This window comes from Mauremys reevesii, linkage group 1 (genome assembly GCF_016161935.1).
Source record: "Mauremys reevesii isolate NIE-2019 linkage group 1, ASM1616193v1, whole genome shotgun sequence".
NCBI classification, from domain to species: Eukaryota; Metazoa; Chordata; order Testudines; family Geoemydidae; genus Mauremys; species Mauremys reevesii.
The window spans coordinates 280248943-280271272 of NC_052623.1; the positions used below are offsets into that span (position 1 = coordinate 280248943).

A 22330-nucleotide genomic window follows, 5' to 3' on the forward strand; every position below is an offset into this window, starting at 1 on the left:
TCTATGAGATAGGTATATCTCCATTTATTATTATTATTATTATTATTATTAATCTTCAATCCAACCAGTATTTGACATAAGCAATTAAAATGTGTGACTAGAAGCCAGACTGTTTTATTTCATACTACACCATGATTGATAGGTTCTATCATTTAAAAGCATTTTAATCTGTTTTAAGGATGTTTTCTCACTGGATGAATTAAATAAACCTGTTTTAAAAATAGAAAGATAGAAAAACAACTGCAGTCATGTGCAACTCTAAGGAACCCGCATGTAAGTCATGAACAATGTTTGAATACTGGATCTTTTCTATTTCTAGCACAGACATCTCTCTAACTTTTGATCTAAGGGAGTAACAATTATCTGTCTGTGGAGCAGCCAGAGTGGGGGAAGAGGGTGACAGACATACTTTGAAGTGGGTGATTGTGACAGGGGGCACTCACTTCTCATGAGCGCCTCCTGTCGGGTGTGAACCTGAACACTCTCTCTGCTCCCAGCACCCCCTGACAACTGTTAACCTTGTCAGGTGGGTCTTCAATGGCCCAGCCCTCTGGCCAGGTCACACACAATTAATACGTGAACAAACAAATAAACTCTTTCTGGGGTAAAAAAATAAGTCCAACAGGGCCTATAATTGAGCCCTGTTTGGTATCTGCAGCCCTGTCACTGGGCTCAGTTCTCAACCTTTCTGGGCTAGCTTTAGGCCCATCCCTGCCCTGGTATGGAGCAGTGCCCGCAGGGCTGTCTCCCTGGAGGCTTTTTGCCTTATCAGTTCTCGACCCAGCTTTCCATCCAGGTTACTCCTTCAAGGTCAGTCCACTTCCACGGGTAACAGAGTTCAACAAAGTGTTGATGCTTTACAGAGTCGTCAGCCATGTCCTTGAGCCCTTAAAATTCCAGCTTTGTGCTTGGGCTTCTACATGAAACTTGTCCCCTTCTTGGGCCTTTGGCCACTCTGCCAATGGGGGGAGGAGGGGGGACCCTGGCCCACCCACTACTCCAGGCCACAACCCAGGGACCCAACAAATAGCAACCACGTGCTGCTTCCTTTAACTCTGTTGCTGCTGCCGTTCCTTGAGCCATTTCCCACATAACCCCTTCCTCTTCACCCTTACCTCAGGGCTGAAGTTCTCAACTCCCTTCCTTCCTCATGGAATGCCAATGCCACCAGAACCTGTCCTCTGATTCTCACTTGAGCACCAGCAAGGGACACCTTCCTTATACCCCTGGTCCTGCCAGAAATGGACCTGCTCAGCCTTGCAGCTCCTTTTAACTGTGCCTGCTTCACTCTGATTGGCCACTTCCCTGTAGTCTCTCTAGGCAGACCTGGAGGACCCACCTTCATTGCTCCTTTTCCACAAGTAGGGTGTGGCAGGGCCACAAAGTGTCCAACAGAGGGCCTGGTACACCTCGTCACAGTGATACAGCTGTGTGCTACACAATAGCGAAATGTTGGGTTCAGGATTATTGGGCTCAATTCCTGGCTCTGGGAGGAAGAGTGTGATCTCATGGTATGGGTCAGAAAAGCCAACCAAATAGACTGGGCAGAGCCTTTCTGATGGGCTGTACAGCTGTGCGAATGAGACTTAGGTCTGCCATATTAGAGACTTGGATTCTACTCCTAGCTCTGCCAAAGTGACTTTGTGCAATTTTTCAATTAACTTATCTATCACGCTCTCATATGTCTGTTGAATGTTGTCTGACTGCGCTATGCAGCGGTACAGGGAGCCTGATTTAGCTGTAATATGGAACATCCCACAAAATCCAGTAAATCTAAGAGCTGTCCTCAACTGCTTCATGATGCAGTAGCCTTTTCTGAATAGGACAGGTCAATGAGACCATATCACTGGTGCTCCATGCAATGTACTGGCTCTCTTTGAAGTGCCCCATCTACTTCAAGTTCCTGATCTACAAAGTTGTCAGAGGATCACAGACAGTGTTTTTATTCTTAGACCCACAACACCAGCTGTAAACATGAAGGCCCCTTGGCTGAGCTAGTCAAAAATTGTGCTGACTGTGAAGTGCATAAATGAGGCCAGCTCATTTCATGTAGGCCCCCAAAATACTGTCCAATGCGATATACCTTTTTACAATAATGTGGAACTGAAAGACAATGTGTTGTTGCACCATTATTAACCTATAACGCAGATGCTGTTTCATATCAGGATTTTAGTGCTCAATCGTGTATTGCAGGACTTGGAGAAGATGGAAGTAAACTGGAACACTGCCAATGTTGGAGGGCTAAGTATTGTAGCAAGATTGTAACTCCTTTCAGAACGTATTTCGGATGTGAGCCAGTGACTTAGAAGTAGAAAGGGTATATTTATTGCCTTGCCCTGGGGCACTTTGTCTACCATGTTCTGTATTTTTAAGAATTAGTGTTATTTGAAAGTCTCATTTTGTTCTTCCAGGTGCTAATGAATGAAATACAACTTATAGACCCAATTTGTTATGTTCCATGAAATGCCTAGCCCACATTTAGATGCTGCAAATAAATAATAAAACGTAACAGTCTATTACTCAAAATTCAGGATGGTGTGCAGATGAAGGGGAATTTACATATTCTAGGAATCAAACTCACTTTCTTGGAGACAGATACGTTTTCATATCATACCCACTGGTATGAAATTACAATAGTTTTATGAATGTATATAATAGTATGTAAGCAAAAATTATAATACACATTTTCAAAGTGTGGTGTGGGATAATTAAACTGATGATGTCGAAGTTTTATGGGCTTAACATTATTATATAAAAATAGTTTTAGTTTTTGGGGATGGCTCAGTTTCTTGATTCCTGTTACGCAGGAATTGAACTTTAATAAGTCAGAATTTGAAAAGCTAGTATGTGACCTGCTGGAGGTCCTCACTTAAAATCAGTACCTGGGTACTGTAATTACAAACTCTATAACAGTGGAAGATTTGTTTTAGGGAAGAGAGTACATCAGGTCATATTTCTGTCAGATATAGTTGCTTAAGTAAAATTCTCTTTAGGAGAGATCTTTCCTTCGATAAATGTAATTTTAAAAAGGTCTCATAAAATACAGGACTTACTTTGACTGTCTCTGTTTGTGCTTGTAGTAAGAAGACTCCGATACACTGTTGATATCTATTTTCATGTTGTATTACAAAAGCATTTCGCAGCCCAAGGACTATAAAACAAAACAAAGCAAATGAAAGAACACCCACAAGGTAAGCCATCTTATCAAAATCCCATCAGATTGATTCACTATATATCAATCATATCTTTGTTTCTCCTTGGAAAATCAACTTTTCTGATTGCTTATTAGGGAAACACATGCTGGCACTTTGAATTTTATGTTATGAAAAAAATAGCCTCAAATTATTTCAAAAAGTTGGTTCTGCAATTAGCTGCTTTTGAGTCTTGTTCGGGGGGAAATGGTCTAAAGAGATATGCTATGTGCTCCATTGAAAATACTGGGGGAGATTCCGTGCTGAGCCCAAGAGACAAAGCAAAGAACTTGCAGCCCAGGGGAAAGGGGTGGGTCCATGGTGGCTTTAAACCACCTGTGCACCATCCTGACAGTGGGATGCTCCTGTGGTTGGAGAGGTCCCAGGTGTAATTTAAACAGCCTGTGTGAGTTATGGCTGCCCTGTAGACTCCTTACTTAGACTTAGTCTCCTGTGCCTAGTGGCACATAAGGCAACCCATTTTCCCCACTGCTGTCTGTCCAGAGCAAGATGTTTGACTCCATCAGATGTTGCCATAATAGAGACAACTTCCTTTTTGATCATCCTGCGATAGGTCATTCTTTGTCCTGCATGGCTTCTCTTCCCTCCAGTGGAAGCCAACCTAAGATGCATCTTGTCCTTCTGCCATGGGGTAGCCTGATGACCTGGCTGAACCACCGTAACCATCCCTGTGTGATTATTCAGTCCCCAGTGTGTGCTGATGAAGTTTCTTAAAAAGCACTGCTGAAATTCATTCAGCTTTCTCTTGTACCCTTCCACCATCTGCCACGTTTCCAAGGTGTAAAATTGTGTGGGAGGTCAATAGCATTATACAATCTCATTTTAGTGTGTAGATGTATCTTCTTACTCTTCCAGATATTTGACAAATGGGAAAATAGTTTTTCCTAATCTCTAATCTAAATCTCCCTGACTTCAATTTAAGACCATTACTTCTTGTCCTGTCCTCACTGGTTAAGGAGAACAATTTATCATCCTGCTCTTTACAACAACCTGAATGTCAGAGCCCTGTGAAAGTAAGAGGGGTGGGGATAGGAGTCCCGGTGTCCTGGTCAGGAAGCTGCACAACCCACCCCCCTCCTATCCCGCCAGGGCCCTCTCTAGACTGGCTTAACCTGTTCTTCCCCACTGTTCAAAGAATAGAGCTAAATAGGCTTCATTAGGAGCCTCTCTTGTTATTTTAATTGCTCAATCAAAGCTGAAACCAGTTGTGGTAGGACTGTGTTTCTGCCCTGCCTGCTGAGAGCTAAAATCGTGGAGAGCTGAAATCACTTGAGATGGGGCAGTGTTTCTGCCCAGCCTGCAAAAGAGCTGAAAATCACTGAGAGACTGATGTGCACATGTCACAGCAGAGGCAGAAGGTGACTGACAGTCAGCTGGCGAATGAGCGACCAGCAGGGTGGTGGCAAAGAGGTGTGATGAGCAGCCAGCAGAGTGGCAGCAGTAATGAGGTGAGATGAGCAGCCAGCAGGGTGGCAGCGGAGAGGCGTGATGAGTGGCCAGCAGGGTGGCTGGTGGAGAGGTGTGATGAGTGGCCAACTGGACGGCGGCAGAGAGACGCAATGAGCAGCCAGCTGGGTGGCTGGTGGAAGGGCGCGACAAGAGTGGTGAGCAGGTGTCCGGTGAGCAGCCAGCAGAGTGAGTAAGATGCCTCTTTACCCCTCACCCATGGTGGGAGGGGAACTCTGCAGATGCTCCTCTGAACTCTGGGTCTGCACTGACCAAGGACAGCAACTTTGAGTGCGGTGCAGAGAGGGGTCAGGCATGTGAAAGGGACTTTTGGGTTGATGGACTTAAGACCCTGAGGGGAAAAGGACACTGCCCAACTTACTTGGGGGTGGGTCTTTTACTCATGGTTTATGTTTATGAACCCTGTTTATGGTGTTTTCCCAAATTAACTCTGAGTTAATTCCCTCCTCTTATTAAAAGTTTCTTTTCTACACTTGGACTCTGTGCTTGCGAGTGGGGAAATATTGCCCCAGGGATGGTGTGTAATTTTCCCAGGTTACTGGGTGGGGAGTTCTGTTTTGTATCTATGGATGGGAACCCCTAGATATTGAACCCGGCCCTGGTTGCTGCTGGCTCCACCTGGTAGAAGGGCTACAGATGTTTGCTGAAATTCCACAGCATTTCATGATCTTCTTGAGAGCTTCTTTATCAAACAGTTTTATAAATTCAATTAAATTGAAAACAATCTTCTGCTGGTATTCTAAGCCTTTCTCAATAAGTTTTGGGAAGGCGGAAACCTGGTCTGAACACCACTCAGTGGGTTGAAATCCGTGATGTTCTTCCTGACCACTTCGGCAATGGCAGTTTTCATCCTATTCAAACTGATAATGCCAACCGCTTTTCCAGGTACAGATAGGAGTGCCACCCCTCTCCAATGAACACAAGTAAGCTGGTGCCTCTCTTCAGGGATCATGCAGATAACACCTCTTAGGCTTCAGCACTGCCTGGAATCCCCACACCACTCCATGTTGAGATCTGGCCCCCAACATGCTCCTGACATCAAGGCTTATGATAGGGTCCTCTGAAAGATAGTCTTGTGGTTGTCTTCTGCAGTGCCTGCACTAGGCAAATCTTTCTCTAATCAGTTAATGGGGCTTTGAGAGACCTTTTATGCTACCCTGTCTCTTTGACCTGGCATAAAGGGGCTGAAGAGGGATGAAGAGCTTTCATACATTTCCTTAAGATTTTCCATCAAAACAGAGTGGAATCAATTATAATTGAAGTAAGAAAGTAACTAGACCTTTTTAAAAAGGAAAAGCAAAATGGAATGGTTTTAAAGGTTGGTGTTCCAAGCAATGTCACTATGCAGTAAATAAGGGTTTGTCTACACAGCATTTTGGAGTGAGCCTCCCAGCTCAAGTCGGCAGACTTGGATTAGTGGGACTCACTCTAAAACTAGCTATGTAGATGGTGTTTGGAAGTTCAGCTCGGGCTGGAGCTCAGGCTATGAAGCCCACCCCTTCCCAAAGGTTCAGAGCCCAAGCCTCAACTTCAAAATGCTGACTACACAGCTATTTTTAGCATATTCATGTGAGTCTATCGACTGGCCTGGGAGGCTTGCTCCAAAATGCAGTAGATGTATCCTTAAGTGCTCTCAGGTGCCATAACTCTTTGTCAGATGCTGTATTCTTTTTCACACTTGAAATGTACAGGGGTGTTGAGATCATAGACATCGTTGAAATGTAGGATTGAATGGGACCTCGGTAGGTCATCTAGTCCAGTCCCCTACACTGAGGCAGGACTAAGTATCATCTAGACCATCCCCGTCGGCCGTTTGTCTAACTTGTTCTTAAAAACCTCCAATGACAGAGATTCCACAACCTCCCAAGGTAACTTGTTCCAGTGCTTAACTACTTTTAGAGTTAGGAAGTTTTTCCTAATCTCTAATCTAAATCTCCCTGACTTCAATTTAAGACCATTACTTCTTGTCCTGTCCTCAGTGGTTAAGAAGAACAATTTATCACCCTGCTCTTTACAACAACCTTTTATGTACTGCTATCATGTCCCCTCTCAGTCTTCTTTTCTCCAGACTAAACAAATCCAACTTTTTTCAATCTTCCCTCATAAATCACGTTTTCTAGACCTTTAATCATTTTTGTTGCTCTCCTCTGGACTTTCTCCAATTTGTCCATATCTATCTGGAAATATGGTGCCCAGAACAGGATACAGTACTTCAGCTTAAGGCCTTATCAGTGCTGAGTAGAGTGTCTTGCTTACAACAGTCCTGCAAATACATTCCAGAATTGTGTTCACTTTTTTTTTCTTTTTGCAACAGTATTACATTGTTGACTCTTATTTTGTGTGTGATCTACTATAATCCCCAGATCCTTTTCTGCAGTACCTCTTCCTAGGCAGTCATTTTCCATTTTCTATGTGTGCAACTGATTATTCCTTCCTAAGTGGAGTTCTCTCCATTTGTCCTTATTGAATTTCATCCTATTTAATTCAGACCATTTCTCCACATTGTCAAGATCATTTTAAATTCTAATCTGGTCCTCCAAATTGCTTGCAACGCCTCCAAACTTGGTATCATCTTCAAACTTTATAAGTATATTCTCTATGCCATTATCTAAAGAATTTATAAGATATTGAAGGGAACTGGGGCCAGGACAGATCCCCGTGGGATCCCACTGAATATGTCCTTCCTGCTTGACTGTTCGTTTTGTTCATACAGACTAACACCGGCTACCACTCTGAAACTTACTCTCTGAGTATGGTTCTCCAACTAGTTATTGGAAAGTTTACTTGTTAAATTATTGCTAATAATGCAGCTATTCCCTTTTAAAGATGAAATAATGTTGCTGTAACAAGTCCATCCCTGCTAAAGTCAATTTATTTTTAGGAACAAGATCTCCTGAGGGGACAACACAAGGCAAGAGTGTTTTGAGAAAGAGAGAGCATGCAGCACTTTTCCTAGCTGCTCCTTCAGATGGTGCCTATTGTTCACGGTCATTGATTTATTGCTGTTATGTAGTAAATTCCTTGCAGACATTACTTTACACAGATGCCTCTAATGCTGAAGGTTGATTTCAATTTCAAGATGGGCCTGCAAGTGGCCCTAATTTCAATAGAACTCTTGGGCATGGGTTTATCTTTAAGCGTGTCTCTAATCCCATCTCTGTTCAGCAAAGCATGTGCTGAATTATCTTGGATTTCAATGCAGAGCACAGCTGTGCTTGGTTTTGTTCCTGTTTTCAACGGTGTGTACACCAGACATTTCTCTACCTAAATGGCCCACACTGCACAATTCCCTCTGACTTCAATGGAGCCAGGATTTCATCCCAAATACTTAGGTCTGAGAAGTTGTTATGGGGCCTTTCCCTGGTGGCTTGCATTTCGGGCTGCAGTTTCCCTGTCACACCCTTCCTCCCTCCTGGGGTATGCAACACTGAGCCTTGGAGTGGGGCCAATTCTGATTTCATTATTTTTTTTTATTCCCTGCTTCCATTAATGCAAGTGAGATCAGAACCTGGCCCATTTATTTTATATTTAGTACTGCTGGGAGGACAGAGCAAAATTCAATTCTGAGACTGCGGGGTGGGATCACCTCCTTGCAAAGGATGCCCCTGGCCTGAGGTTAGCTTTTAAAAGCATATATCCCCGAGGGCAATGAAGAGTTCAGGCTGCCAAGTCACACCTGTCATCTCTAAATTTACTGTATTTGAGGTACCTTTTTGATAACCATTTAGCTCACACCATTTGCTTTGGAGCTGTGTGCTTTTATGTAGTATTTGCTCTTATAAAATGCCTCTCATCAAAGTGCCAATCAGACCACAAAACACTCCTGGGAGATACCAGCAGGTAAGTGTTATATAATCCTCTTTCTGCACCTGGGGAAAGTGAGCTGCAGAGTGGTTAAACTACTGGCCTGAATCGTTAAGTACAGCAAAGCCATAGCAGCACAGGGGATATAACTCAGAACTCTTGACCCTTACTTCTGAGATCTACAGGGAATGCAGCTATTCCGTTTTAAAGATGAAATTTTTGGAACTACTGTAAGACTCTCAATAACATCAATGGCAGAATCTACACTTCACAGCGGTAAAGATTAGTAATCTTTTACTGGAGCAGCATATCTGTGTCTGTAAGGAAGGATCCTTCCAGTTTACAGGCATATGATTCTCAACAGAGAGAGATTGTAAGGAATTGCAAAGTTTAAATTGCGAGCAGAGATGTTAAAAGGCACATTGCTCCTTATGTACCTTCAAAGACAGATTTCCACTATTACTCTTATATCTCTAGTACATGGCCCTGGTGTTTGAGTATAGCTTTGCCTTTAGGACAGGCTTCCTAGCATTATGAGGGTAAGACTTCTCGTCATTGGACTGATATGTGGCAGGCTTGAAGCTAGAATTAGAGTGTGTAATTATACAGCTCTTGTCTGCTGATAGAATTCTGCTCTGAAGGGTACTTCCTTACTATTGCAATAGACTATTTCTGCAGTCAGATGGATTTCTTTCCAGGATAGGACCTGCCTTCAGTAATATGACAGATGTGCTGTATTTATCAGATTAAAAACCAAGCTTCCAACTATGATTAATTTGACCACTGCAGGTCAGCATAGCCCAATAAAAATACAGCTCTGAGAGCATTTCTCAAAATAGTAAACACTTGGAAGTTACCAGCAGTGAACTCTATCCTGCAGGCTGCACATACATTTCCATCACTTCCATTCCGTTTTCACAAGCTCACAACTTTCTAGGACATTTATCTTTTGGGCTGAAAATTTCCATTCTCTGATCATTGTTTAAAGAAAGAAATCAGGGTCAGATCATGGCTGGCTGGAGTGTGAACTGTCAGCTCTTTGGGGCATGGGCAGCTTTTTCTGTGTGTGCACAGCAGCTAACACAATGGGGCCCTGGACTAGGACTGTGGTCCTTGGCACTATTGTAATACAAATAAAAGCTGCTCTGGACACAATCTGTAACAAGGCTTGAGGGTAGGAGAAAAGGTGAAAATAAAGCAGCACTGGATTGAAAATTGCTTCTGGACTAGGCTCAGGGTTTTAGCAGAATTCGTTAAATCCCCATTAAATATTCTTCCATGCAGCATGAGAGGCACAGCGTCTGCTCCTCTCGGATCACTGCGGAGACAGCTTTAATGGGAGTGGTTGTAAATATCTCATTAAAACGTGCAGCCAAATTGTCTCAATGAGCTCCCATAACATTGCAGACAAGTAAACTGAGGGGAAATTTTGAATCCTGCTACTTTTAGGTGTGGTGGCAATATTCTGTATATTCTAAGATTTCTTTTTTAAAAAGACCCTGCTCTCAAACCCTGCCCCCCATGTCTCCTTTTTCTGTTGCAGAGGTACAACTCTCACAATGTAATCAGCTGTGCTGCTGCTGTTCATTCAGCCTTGCAGAAACTCTTCTCTAGCAGCTGAGAACTCCCCTACTGCATCCACTTCAGTGGGGCGTAGACATCAAAATCTAAGTGGGGAACCACTTAATAACCTTATTAGGCACAGAAAATATTTTCTCAAATCATTAGGAAATCATATAAAAACGCCTCTGCTAATGCTAGTGCTGAGCACAGGCCATTCCTTAATGCCAGAAGGAATCCGCTGACGTTATAAATGTATTGCACTCTAACACCAGCACTAGCCAGTTACTTATCTCACTGCCAGACCCTGAGGGAGTCTCGAGGGTGGGCTCTGTCACATCATCTCCCAGATCACAGGCAGTGGAATCACCCACTGCTGCAAAGTTCCCAAATGGATCCCCACGGGCTTCAAGAAAACATTTGATGGGGCAGTGTAACAACGACAGACCCCAGTCGTTGGCGGGTGGAATCGAACCTGGGACCTTGGGAGTTAAATACATGAGCCTCTACTGCATGAGCTAAAAGCCATCTGACCCTTAGCTAAGGCTACAGAGCAGACTCATTAATCTCTAAGTGGTCTTGGTGCCACTAGAGGGGACAGCGCTTCACACCCAGGAGGTCTGTGAGTTACAGTAGCTCATATCTTCTTCTATTTAGTTGTCCTTGCACTAGTCCCAGAGTTCCTACTGCTGAGTTTGGTGTAATGCCAGCCCATATGGCTACCACTGGAAAAAGCCCTTGAAAAAATTGCTCACAAATCCCATAAACTACCAGGTCTGAATAAGGACTTTAAAGTCACTTTCGGTAGTCCTGCCCTGGGAATTGCAATTGATTCTTAATGTGGCCAGATTGACAATACTTGGGTGCACGATGGTACACAAGGCAGATGTTTTGCAGAACACTATGAAAGGGTGTAGGGGTTTTTATGTATATATTTAATTAGAGGCTTTGAATGTAAAGCCCCATGAGCTACCATGGATTGTCCAGGATTGGGGCAGTGCAAGTCCTCCTGACCCTTAAAGAAGATTTTCTTTTTTCCCCCAACTCAAGATCGTCCCAGGCCATGTTTAACTGTTGACCTGGACGTCAGCCTCTTGTGGGAAGAAACTTAATAATACTCACATTAATAACTGATTTTTGGATCTAAGTCAGAATATTAACTAGAAAGTCCTGCTAATAAATTACAAGAATGAAATTCAGTATTGTTGTAGAATCATAGAATAGAATCATAGACTATCAGGGTTGGAAGGGACCTCAGGAGGTCATCTGTCCAACCCCCTGCTCAAAGCAGGACCAATCCCCAACTAAATCATCCAGTCGTGTTGGTCCCAGGTTATTAGAAAGAAAAGGTGGATGAGGTAATATCTTTTATTAGACCAACTTCTGTTGGTGAGAGAGACAAGTTTTCAGCTTACATAGAGCACTCTTTCAGGTCTGGAAGATCTGTCCCTCCTTGCTTTTAGCTGTGATGCTGGGAGCACCTTTCCCAGACCTGAAGACAAGCTCGGTGTAGCTCAAAAGCTTGTCTCTCTCATCAACAAAAGTTGGTCCAATAAAAGATATTCCGTCACCCACCTTGTCTCTCTAAGAATGAAATTCTTCATTTAAACTGAGCCCCCAGGATGAAATTATGCTGTAACACCAACCCTGGAGACTGTGTGATTCAGTTCTAACCCTTGGTGCCTTTTACAAGAAATTAGGCTGCCTATCTATGTACACGGGGAGGAGCTCTCTACTGCCTGTGCCTCTCCTCCTGTTTGATGCTGTTACTTTGCATTAATCTGAACTCATAACAAATTTAGCATGTGAAGGAACCTTTATGCTTAAGGTCTTCTGCCAGATCAGAAGCCACTACATCTGTCATGTGATAGCATTATCCTCATTATTATTATTTATTATTGTTAAGTACCAGTGATGTGTCCAGCCTTTGTACCAGACACAAAAATGAAGTCAGTCCCTTCCCTGGGGGGGGGGGGGTCACTCTAAAACACAGACTCAGAGGAGACAGGATGCACTAAGAGACCAGAGAGGGAGTTACGTTACAGTTTAATGAGTTATTCTGAATGACTATTTTCTGCAGTGTGACATGGTGATAGAGAGGTGTTCTGGGATTCTTAGGGTTTGTGGACATTGTGGTCTTTAGGAAGGACCTGAATGGGAAGGAAGTGGAGACCTGGTGTCCCGGGATATAGAGGTGTCCCATGCACAGTGGGCAGCATGGAATATGGCACAGAGACAAGAATGGCAGAAGTCAACAAGTGAGGCATTAAGGCTATGTTAATTGATGGACTGCAGGGGGGATGTAGGCCGGGGGAAGAGAGACATACGGCTCAACACTTTGATGACGTGGTTCCAGATCTGCTGCAGCTTTTACGTGTGATCTGATGGAGCACTAGCTGTACAGCTGAAGTACTGTACACTGGCAAACATTTCATTACATTGCAATAGTCCAGCTCATTGGATTTCTCATATTACATTCCCAAGCTGTTTCTTGAGCAACAAGAATCTGTGTATGCCCAAACTAGCACATCCAAGATCAGAGAGGCAGATGTTGCCCTTAACTTCACCTACTGGCTGCAGTGCAAGTCACAGGCCATTTGTTTGCTGGATTTAGACTGTGTTGGTAGGGAGATGTATCTAGACGCACACACAGAGACAGACAGTGTCTGCAGCAGGTTTAAGAAGCCACTGTTTTTTAATTCTGACGCTAGTGCTTTTATCTCCTCGTTAGTTGTGTTTGTTCTCTTTGCTGCCTGGCTGGGCAGTGGTGCGGAATGCCGATGAGTCGGGATGGATGAACTTCCAGGCTAGCATAAATTCTGTGGGTTTCAGGTTTGTTTTTAATATCTGTGGCACAGATTAAAGGCGGTAAATTCCCCTCCCAAAACTCTAGGGTCACTTTATAGGGCTCCATAGCCCTGGGAGAAAGTGGCCACTCGCTATAGGATTCTCCTCTCCAAAGCCACGGGGAAAAGCAGCACAAATTACAATAGCTAGGCTCCAGTGACTTGCATGGCTTCCGCTGTCATCCTTGGAACTCCCCCCACTCCCTACTCCCATGATTCAGGAGGCAAGTGGCTCTCATGGGAACTCTCTGGTGGCAGGCCTCCCTTAGGAGCCATTCGATGCTGGGGCAGGAGAGAGGTGAGTGGGAGGGTGCATGTGGTGCAAAGGCCAGGGGCTCTATGTATACACTGTACATAGAAAGCTGCCTTACAAAACATACAAAACACATTAAACATACCTGTCACATGGAATGGATCAATATTTTTGAGTGTCAGTCTGTCTAGTGGAATGGGCTGGTCCAGGACTGTACAAGAACCACCATCTTTTACCAAAGACTGCAGCTCAGGAGATAAGGAAGGACATACAGGTATTAAACCACTGTCTGAGCCCCCGTATTTCTGAAAATGGGAAGGAAAAGCACTTGATTATATAGTCACCAAACTCCTCTGTATGTTTTCAAACTCTAGCCAATAAACATCTCTCACAACTTGTTTTCCCCACAGAATGTGCTTAGAGGCCTCATCCATATACTCAAGTATGAGGGGGTAGCCGTGTTAGTCTGTATCCACAAAAACAACAAGGAGTCCCGTGGCACTTTAAAGACTAAAAGATTTATTTTGGACTTTCACTCCATGCATCTGAAGAAGTGAGGTTTTTTACCCACAAAAGCATATGCCCAAATAAATCTTTTAGTCTTTAAGGGGCCACCGGACTCCTTGTTGTTCATGTATATACTAAGCCTCAAAATAAAACATTTTTCTGTTATCTGAACAACCTCCAAAGTATGCAGCAAACCTGCATATTAAAAATCAAAGCCAAGCCCAAGAGCACAAAACAAACCATACTAGTTTTTTTTTCAAATGCCTTGTTTAACACAGGCTACTGTTCTCTTCACACTTGTGGGTTTATCGCTGCTAGAAAATACGCCAAGTGTAGAACCCTGTGCAGTCCATATCGGTGGCTCGGTACTGACACCTGTAATGAGGGATTTGCAAAGGGCCACACACGTGATGCAGTGCCTCTGAAACATGATTCACACATACACAGGGCAAACCCTCCTACGGGGGCCTGCGTCATGTGTAGTTCAGAGCAGTGGTTTTGACTCTTTCCAGACTACTGTACCCCTTTCGGGGGTCTGATTTGTCTTGCGTACCCCAAATTTCACCTCACTTAAAAACTACATGCTTACAAAATCAGACATAAAAACTGCACAGCACACTATTTCTGAACAATTGCTTTCTCGTTTTGTCTGTGTGAAGTTTTAGTTTGTACTGACTTTGCTAGTGCTTTTTATGTAGCCCGTAGTAAAACTAGGCAAATATCTAGAAGAGTTGATGTATCCCCGGAAGACTGCTGCGTACCCCCAGGGGTACACGTACCCCTGTTGAGAACCACATGACTTGGAATGTGACTGTCATGGTGGTGCTGACATAGACTCTAACCTGTGCCCTTTCAAAACCTATAAAATGTGACAACTGCTGTCTGTTTAAAACCACTTCTAATTCAGACAGTGTCTCCTGCAATCATCTATTGCATTACAGCATGTCACCTTTGCTAAGCCATTACATGATCTTCATAAATTTAACTGACTTTGTTCTCAAAGTCACTGGAGCCTCAAATGCCAAATGGCTGTTCTGTGGTGAATAAATAATAATACCTAGCTTTTATATAGTGCGATCTCTTTTATATAGCAGATCTCAAAGTGCCTTACAAAGGAGGTATCCTTACTCCCATTTTATGCCTGGCAAGGGCAGTGGCAGAGATAGAACCCAGAGCTTCTGAGTACGTTGCTATTCTTTCCACGAGGCTAACATTTTCACTTTTTCTCTCTCCTTTTCCCCATTAGCTCCCAAAGGTTCTGATTTCTTTACACAAAAGACTGCAAGTTTATAGGATTGATATGTACCATTAAAGTGCCCAGCACACTTCAGAAGATGTAGTTGGCTTTAGAGATACAATATGTTAGGTGTGGGAACTGGGGGAACGGTAAAGGAATTAAAGAAATGTTCAATAATACACACCTTGGACACCATATCAGCCCTATAACATCACATCTTTATACACATCTCCTGTAATTTAAACTGCCCTGAAGAACTACTGTGGTGTGTTTTACCCTTTGCTATTTATATTAAAAAAAATATTACTATCCTTCATATACATTATTCTACTTGCATTTTTCTCTTAAAGATAATTCTTCCAATATACTTGCATAAATATTTTCCAGGCTGCAAAAAACACATAAGGTAAGTGTGACTGTTTCTGCCCCTTTTTACCTTTTTGTTACGTTTAGTTTTGGTAATTAATAGGAAATCATTGAATAGAAAGAGGTAGACATCAAGGATCCTTGTACTTTCTGAGGAGAAAAACAAAACAATAGCATGATTGTTTTGAGGAACTGCAATTTCTATTCTAAAACAGATCTGTGTAATGTGGCACATTTTAAGCAGACCTCCAAATGTGGCACTCCACCACTCATTGTCTCTTTTGTGTTCTCACACACTCCAGACTTGAAAAGCATTCTGCTTTGTCATTTTGGCCATTCATAATTGTGGCACGTTGCAGCCACATTATCATAAAAGGCCAGCAGTTTCTCATTGCCAAAATAACTCAGCTCATATATCTTTGAACACAACTACAAAGAGCAGCATGCTATTGACCAAACAACTCACTTATGGGTCACCAGGGAATATTAACCCTACGGCAACTGCAGACACATAATGAGGGTAAATTCCAGTGTTCATCTGGATCCCTTAAAAATAGTTGTACAGAGTCTCACCCCATTATGCCTACATGATACAACTCAGATTTTCATGTTGATGTCATTATAAAGGTCCTTCAGTAACTACACAACATAGAGTGGACTCAACTTCCATCACTACCTTGGCGGTAAGAGAAGAAATAGTGAAACAAAAGTCTTTTAAGGGCAAGTTATTTTTTATAAGTATGTTTTGAAGTCTTCAAGGTGGAGGCCCTGGTTCTGATTGGGGCTTCTAGGTGTTCTGCTACTATTAAACAATGAGTAATCATGCATCAGAAGCAAAGATGGTGGTTTCAAAGGGAAATAGGGAAACCCAAGGACCCTGGAATGTTGCAAACCATTTAGAGCTCTGGGAGTCTGTTGGAACAAATGCCCAGCATGTGGAGCCTGTACCTCAGTCTAACTTTAGGGCTCCCTCTACAGGTTTCCAACCTGCTGCTGTTTCTTTTTATTTCTGGCATTGTCCTGTCTCGCTACTCTAGTCTCTTCCAGAATCACTTCCCTTCTCTTCTGCAGACCTTTATCCTTTCCTCTTGTCTGTCCCTCTTCTGTCTTACCAGCAATATTCTTGACTCCAGTCCACACCCTTTCATGCTATCACTGGCCACTCATAAGCCTTTTATATCCAGTGTCTTCACCCTGCCTGTTACTTTTGATGCCTTAGATAGGAGCACTCCAGGGCCAGCATTACATGAAATGTTAACGTCAGAAGGCCTGGTGCCATTAGGAAATTCCATACTCAGAATGATTGTCTTGAAATGAACAATCGCTCAAAATGCATTTCTATTCTCAGTGTTACAGGTCAGACTGGGACAGCCAGAACTTTCACTTACGGGCAATCTGGAGAATGGGAAAATAGTTCATTGAGTGCTTGTTCTGAAATGTTTTAGTTTGAAAACGCCTTGGTTTATTGCAGGAGGCAACAGCAATAGCTACTAGAGGTTAACAATGTCATGGACTAGCCACTTGTAGGAAGCAGGGCTGGATTAAAGATTTTGGGGAGCCTGCAGGGGGAATAACTGGAGGGTGCCCATCCTGCACTTACCCCACAATGGCTCTTGACACAGCGTGCAGGCGGGGCCCTTCCCCCCCACAATGCCATACCCCGCTGCTTGCTGGCCCTGGGGTTTTTGTGTGTGTGTTGATTTTCCTCTGGGTGGTCAGGTTGCCCCTGAGATGGGGGCCCTGTGCAACTGAACCGAGTGCACATTGGTTAAGCAGGGGCTGGCTGGAAGGTTGTGGGAACTACAATGAGAATCCTCCTTTATCTCACCAAGGAATAAGGACAGTACACCACCAGGTAACATGAGACTCCCTATCTTATTTGTTTAAAACTTACTTTCCTTGGGCCTCTTAAGGCCCAAGTATCATACTAAAGCTCTTGTATAATTTTTGTCATAGCTCCTTCATGCTTAGCAGTGGTATATATTTGATCACATAGCGTTACCTGGATTATAATGATGTAATTCTTTATTGTAAACTCTATCCAGTAGTCTGTCTAATCAGTAGCTAATCTGTTATGTTTTATTCAATTTATGCTAGATACTTTTGCCCATCGTTGTCTTACAATTTCTACAGTGGCTGTACCTAATATGTTTCCTTTGATTTTGTGCTGGTGGGGGAAGGTATTGTGAGCTTGAGCAAGTATTTCTTCTACTTATAACAACATCAGGATAATTGATCCTTTGAATCCATTTCCTGCTGGGAATTGAGGTTTTCATTTTGAAGGTGGTGGAGGTTTGTGGCCATCCTGACTTTCAGCCATGAGTCCCAGAGCTGTGAGCCAGCTACTAAGAACTGCATCTTCCACATACCATCCCTAATATTCATATGTGGTGCATTATGCTGAGATGGTGTGGCAGGCTCCAGTCGGGATTTCTGGGCCTTTGTCTGTTTGCTTCTGATTCCCAATACTGCTTTAACATAAGGTTTTGATTACACTATTTTAAAATGGTAGGAGGAGACATTTTAGTCATGGAATGCCCAGTGAAGTAAACCTGTTTCTTAGGATGGAAGCTATGATCAACATTTTACTCATTTTCCTTTTGGTTTCAAGGTGTAATAAGAAACAACCCAGTTTTGAGAGAATTATCTCAAAGTAAAAATGCTGGGAACCTCAGGGTGTTGACAATGGGCTTGGAGACACACAGCACACCTCAGTATCAGACTGTGTGTGTTTTTAAATCTGTGTCTTTAGGAGATACTTTCCCATTTTCAGCATCTCAGCCTGGTTAGAATTATGTTTTTTCATTTTCATCTTGAAAATGAAAAGATCAAGAAATATTGCCAAATCACGCGCTCTCTCAGATTGCTTATGTTAGCTTAAGGAAGTTAAGCTTGCAAATTTATTTCTGCAAGATTTAGGGATGTGCCATCCTATCTGTCTTCAACGTAAATTTCTTCCTGCAAGAAATGTAGATCCTTGATAAGTACCAGTACTTAATCTCATTAGCAGTGGACAGCTCAGGTGATGGGGGTTGCTGGCTGAAAGTTTGGGGATGAGAGGAAGAGCTTTGCCCTCTTCCGCCAAACCCTCCCAAACAATAGCAATACATTTTTGTAAGTTAAAAAAGAATTGTATTAATTTGTGCCCCAACCATTACACCTGTTCTACCACCTTACATGTTCATCTCCCTGTTGTTGGCCTGTGTTTGAGGGGGAAGGAGAAATCTTGGTCTGGTCCCCTCATCCCCAGTTTATGATGATAGTTGTGAGGGTAGGAGAAAGGTGAATCACAACTTCTACGCCTTAATCTCTTTGCCTCGGTGCCCGGCTGCACTAATCAGGGAATTTTAAACTGAAGACTTTTTTTCTCATGCCTAAACCACCGCTGAGACCTTTATCCCACCCCACTGTGCTGTTCTCAGTGCCTCTTCTGTGCCCTGTCTTCCTGGCACTTGGATAAGGACAGGGATGCTGACGCTACCCAGTCTCTACCTCACACTCAGGTAGGGAGGAGCATGCTCAGCCCCTGCTGCCTCATGCTCAGATAGGGATGTTGACTTATTCATCCAATGAGACAAACCTGCACGTCTTTACAACATGACGTTGTGTTATATTGTGTCACAGCAGCACAATGTGATGCTGTTGGGATTGCCGTGAAGGACATGTTCCAATGCTGTAATATATTGCAGCTGGGCAAGATCATGTCACTGGTGGGATAGTCTTAAGAGTCCCCTGTTTCAATAAGCTTTTCCTCACTAGCAGTGGGCACAATCTAGTGTGGTAACACCTTCCTCCTTGAAGACATCCACCAAGGCTAATCCCTTAGAAAAATTGTTTTATTCTTTCCTTAATCTTGCGTATGCACCTATATACTAGTAAAGCGATGGATGCACTAGAACTGCTAAGATACCTAGATCAATCACACAATAACAAGGACACCTTTTTACAGCACAGTCTCAACTTCCTCTGCGTTCCCTGAGCCATAATCCTGAATATCACAATAAAAAATCCTCTGAAATTTGGACATTGGCCAGTCAAGGTGATTCCTTCAGCTTGACTGACCAATCCAGATGTGACAATAACCAATCACAGAGATTACTCTCCTCTTGGCACTTTAGCTATTTCTCCCTCTCTGCATAACATGTTGTATATTTGTTTTTCTTCGATCCATATTTCTAATTAATCAGTGGGGCACAGATCCATGCTGTACTGACCATACAGAATATGGTTCTGTAATGCTGGCACATGAATAAAATGGCATTTACCTGCAAGAGTTAACCTCCCTTCGCGAAGAAGCTGTCTGTTTGAGGAAGACAAGATGTTTTCACTCATGTTTTCTCTTAAAATATGTTTCAGACACTTGGAAGAAAAAATAGAAAAGAGAATCATACAAATTTGACCTGGAACTGGAAATTGACCAGCTGTTAAGTAGTCTGAGAAATACTCTTCGTATTTGTAGGATATGCAGGTTTATATCAAATTAAGCACGTCAGACAGCTACCAGCTAAGCATGGCCATGGTTTTTTTCAGCAATATTATGGATTAAACAAGTTTAATTCTTTGAAAATTCAAACTGGGATCATCTTCTTTAGAGTGAATTTAATGGATGTAACAGCACTGAACATCAAGGGGAGCCCCACTTAGCAACTGTACCCTAATGTTACTTAATGGCAGGCTTCAAAGGCAAGGAGAGGTCAATAGGTCACCTCAGCAGAAAGCAGAACACAGTATCATGGAAAATTCATATTTTTACATTATTCAAACAGTAACCCGAATTTCTTAGGTTCATCCTGGGAAGTGGGGAAGGTGAACAATTTTGCATGGTTTTACCTCAAAACCAGCTAATAAAGGAATAATAATAAGTAAGATTTGTATCAACCCTATATGATTCTTGGGTTGGGATATTTCTTCATCTCCCTGGAGTAAGCAGCGTGGATCTCCCATAGACTGTTGGACCAGGTGACATCCCAGCCTCAGAGCCAAGTGCGGTAGAAACCCTTTCCACCTCCCAAAACACAGTCTCTGAACTTCAGAAGGGGAAAGGAGGATTCTGGTTACTGCCAAAGATGCGGCAGCAGGGAACAATCCTTCTCTCCAACCCTGAGCTACTTGTGTGAGTAAAGCTAAGCACGAAGAGGGTAGGCTTTTCAAGGCTAAGAACATCTGTGCACATGTGTCTGCCCAGCGCGTAGCACAATGGAGCCTACTCTTGATTGAGGCATCTACGTACTACCAGAATATAAAAATAACAATAATAATGTACATCTACATTATTTAGAATACAGAGATGATTATCATCTTTACACCACAACACTAAGATTGGGCAAATGTAGGAACCATATGAAAATTTTCTTCACAGAAAAAGTCCTCAGGCTAACATTTAAATAGTGGTGAATACACTGCTTACCTCTGGGAGAAAGAACCTTTTGTCACGATCCCAAAGAGGAGGCCAAATTATAACCTCTTGCAGCTGCCTAAATTTCTGAAAATTGTCCAGCCATTTTACTTTACCTTCAAGATCACCTGAAAAATACAAAATATCAATTATCCCCATGGTTGACAACAAGCTTGGGAGATGTTGAATGCCTTTAACAGTGCTAGACTGCAGTGGAAGTAGAGGGACTCTGGCCTAGACCCTCAAAGGTGTTTAGATGGCTAACTCCCAGTGATTTCAGTGAGAGTTTGTGGCACTTTGTACCTCAAAGCAACACCCTGGAACCGCCATATTCATCACTGTCATATAATTGATATGTTTTGTACAAAGTATGCTGTGTGAGGCATCATTTTAAAAGTCTTGATCTGTTGAACATTAATATCTGGTTGGATTGTATGTGCTATCATTGTATGGGAAGTTATGAAGTTTTGTTACGTGTGTGTTACTGAAATATGTTGTGAGGTTGGGAACATCCACAGCCAGCCTTTCAGGTACGACAGTGGAGTAACCAATCATGCTGACAGCCCATTAAAGATAATCCACTATCCCAGGAACTGTATACAATGGAGATTTCTCATGGAGAGAGTGTATATAATGGAGACTGCTTGACCAATGGGGGAAGACCTTTACATCATAAGCAAAGATCTTTTCAGCAAACTGGAAGAAACTATAAAACAGGGGAAGTGACATCATCTCTTGGCCTTGTTCCTGCCACAACTCAACACCTGGAAACACATCTGGAGGACAAAGACTTTCAATTGGGGAGCATGGTCCCAGGCAGGAGGAGAGTTCCAGCGTGTGTACTGAAGATTTGTGACCTCTTTTACCATTTCTCAGGGTGAGACGCTGCTTTATTCAAATCCTGGTTAGTTTGTAGAACTCAGACTGCAAATTAATTTTATTTCTTTGGTAACCAACTTTGATCTTTACTGTTACTACGTATAATCACTTAGAATCTATCTTTCTGTAGTTAATACATCTGTTTTAAACAGTGTATTTTGGTTGAAGTGTTTGGGAAATCTCAGCTCAGGTTACAAAGGCTAGTGTTTGTCCTCTCCACATCAGGGGAGGGGCAGTTTGGGTAATGAATTTACACTGGTCAGGCTTCTGACCAGGGCACGACAATATATGCTGGGGATGTAAGGCTGGAGAGCTGGGGGGAATTGGCTGGAGCCTCTCTATTATTGGTTCATGAGTGGCTGGGAGAAGCATTCATGGAACTCAGTTGGGTGTGTCCCTGCCTGTGAATGTCTGTGTAAGTGCAGTACCTGCCAGAGTTTTGTAGCTTGCCAATGGCATCACAGTGTGAGAGGAATACCCCAGGTTGGTGGGACAGAGGGCTCAGCGGTCCCACAGTCCAGGTTGCAACCCTGGAACCAGAGTTAGCCACCTAAAACCCTTTGAGGAGCTGGGCCTTTCGGGCTTGCACGGTTGGGCCCAAAGCTTACATTGTAAGCTATGAGTGAAATCCTGGCTCCATTGAGGTCAATTGCAAAACTTCCCTTGACTTCAGTGAGGCCAGGATTTCACCCCATGTGTTTAAACAGGTTTGAATACCCTGTTGTGATATGTTGGATGTCATAGTACCAATTTGATACTGGAAAAATGTCTGACTCTAAAGATTCACTTATTATTTTGTCTTAA

The 22330-nt window shown here is 42.9% G+C and overlaps 1 protein-coding gene across 11 annotated transcripts in view; it reads right to left on the reverse strand.

Annotated features, from left to right (window-relative positions):
• The window catches only part of PLEKHG7 (pleckstrin homology and RhoGEF domain containing G7), a 97132-nt gene that overhangs the window by 1610 nt on the left and 73192 nt on the right, over positions 1 to 22330 (reverse strand). For 6 of the 11 annotated variants that reach the window (XM_039523011.1, XM_039523002.1, XM_039523007.1 and 3 more), the window contains 5 exons: positions 20660 to 20775; positions 19518 to 19611; positions 15323 to 15402; positions 13288 to 13447; positions 3054 to 3151 (listed from right to left, as the gene is read on the reverse strand). In XM_039523011.1, coding sequence (XP_039378945.1) covers positions 3054 to 3151; positions 13288 to 13447; positions 15323 to 15402; positions 19518 to 19611; positions 20660 to 20775 — 548 coding nt within the window. Of the gene's footprint in view, positions 1 to 1296; positions 1435 to 3053; positions 3152 to 12745; positions 12863 to 13287; positions 13448 to 15221; positions 15275 to 15322; positions 15403 to 19517; positions 19612 to 20659; positions 20776 to 22330 lie in introns of those variants that run through there. The other 5 variants (XM_039522999.1, XM_039523017.1, XR_005593741.1 and 2 more) reach the window with 5 other exon arrangements.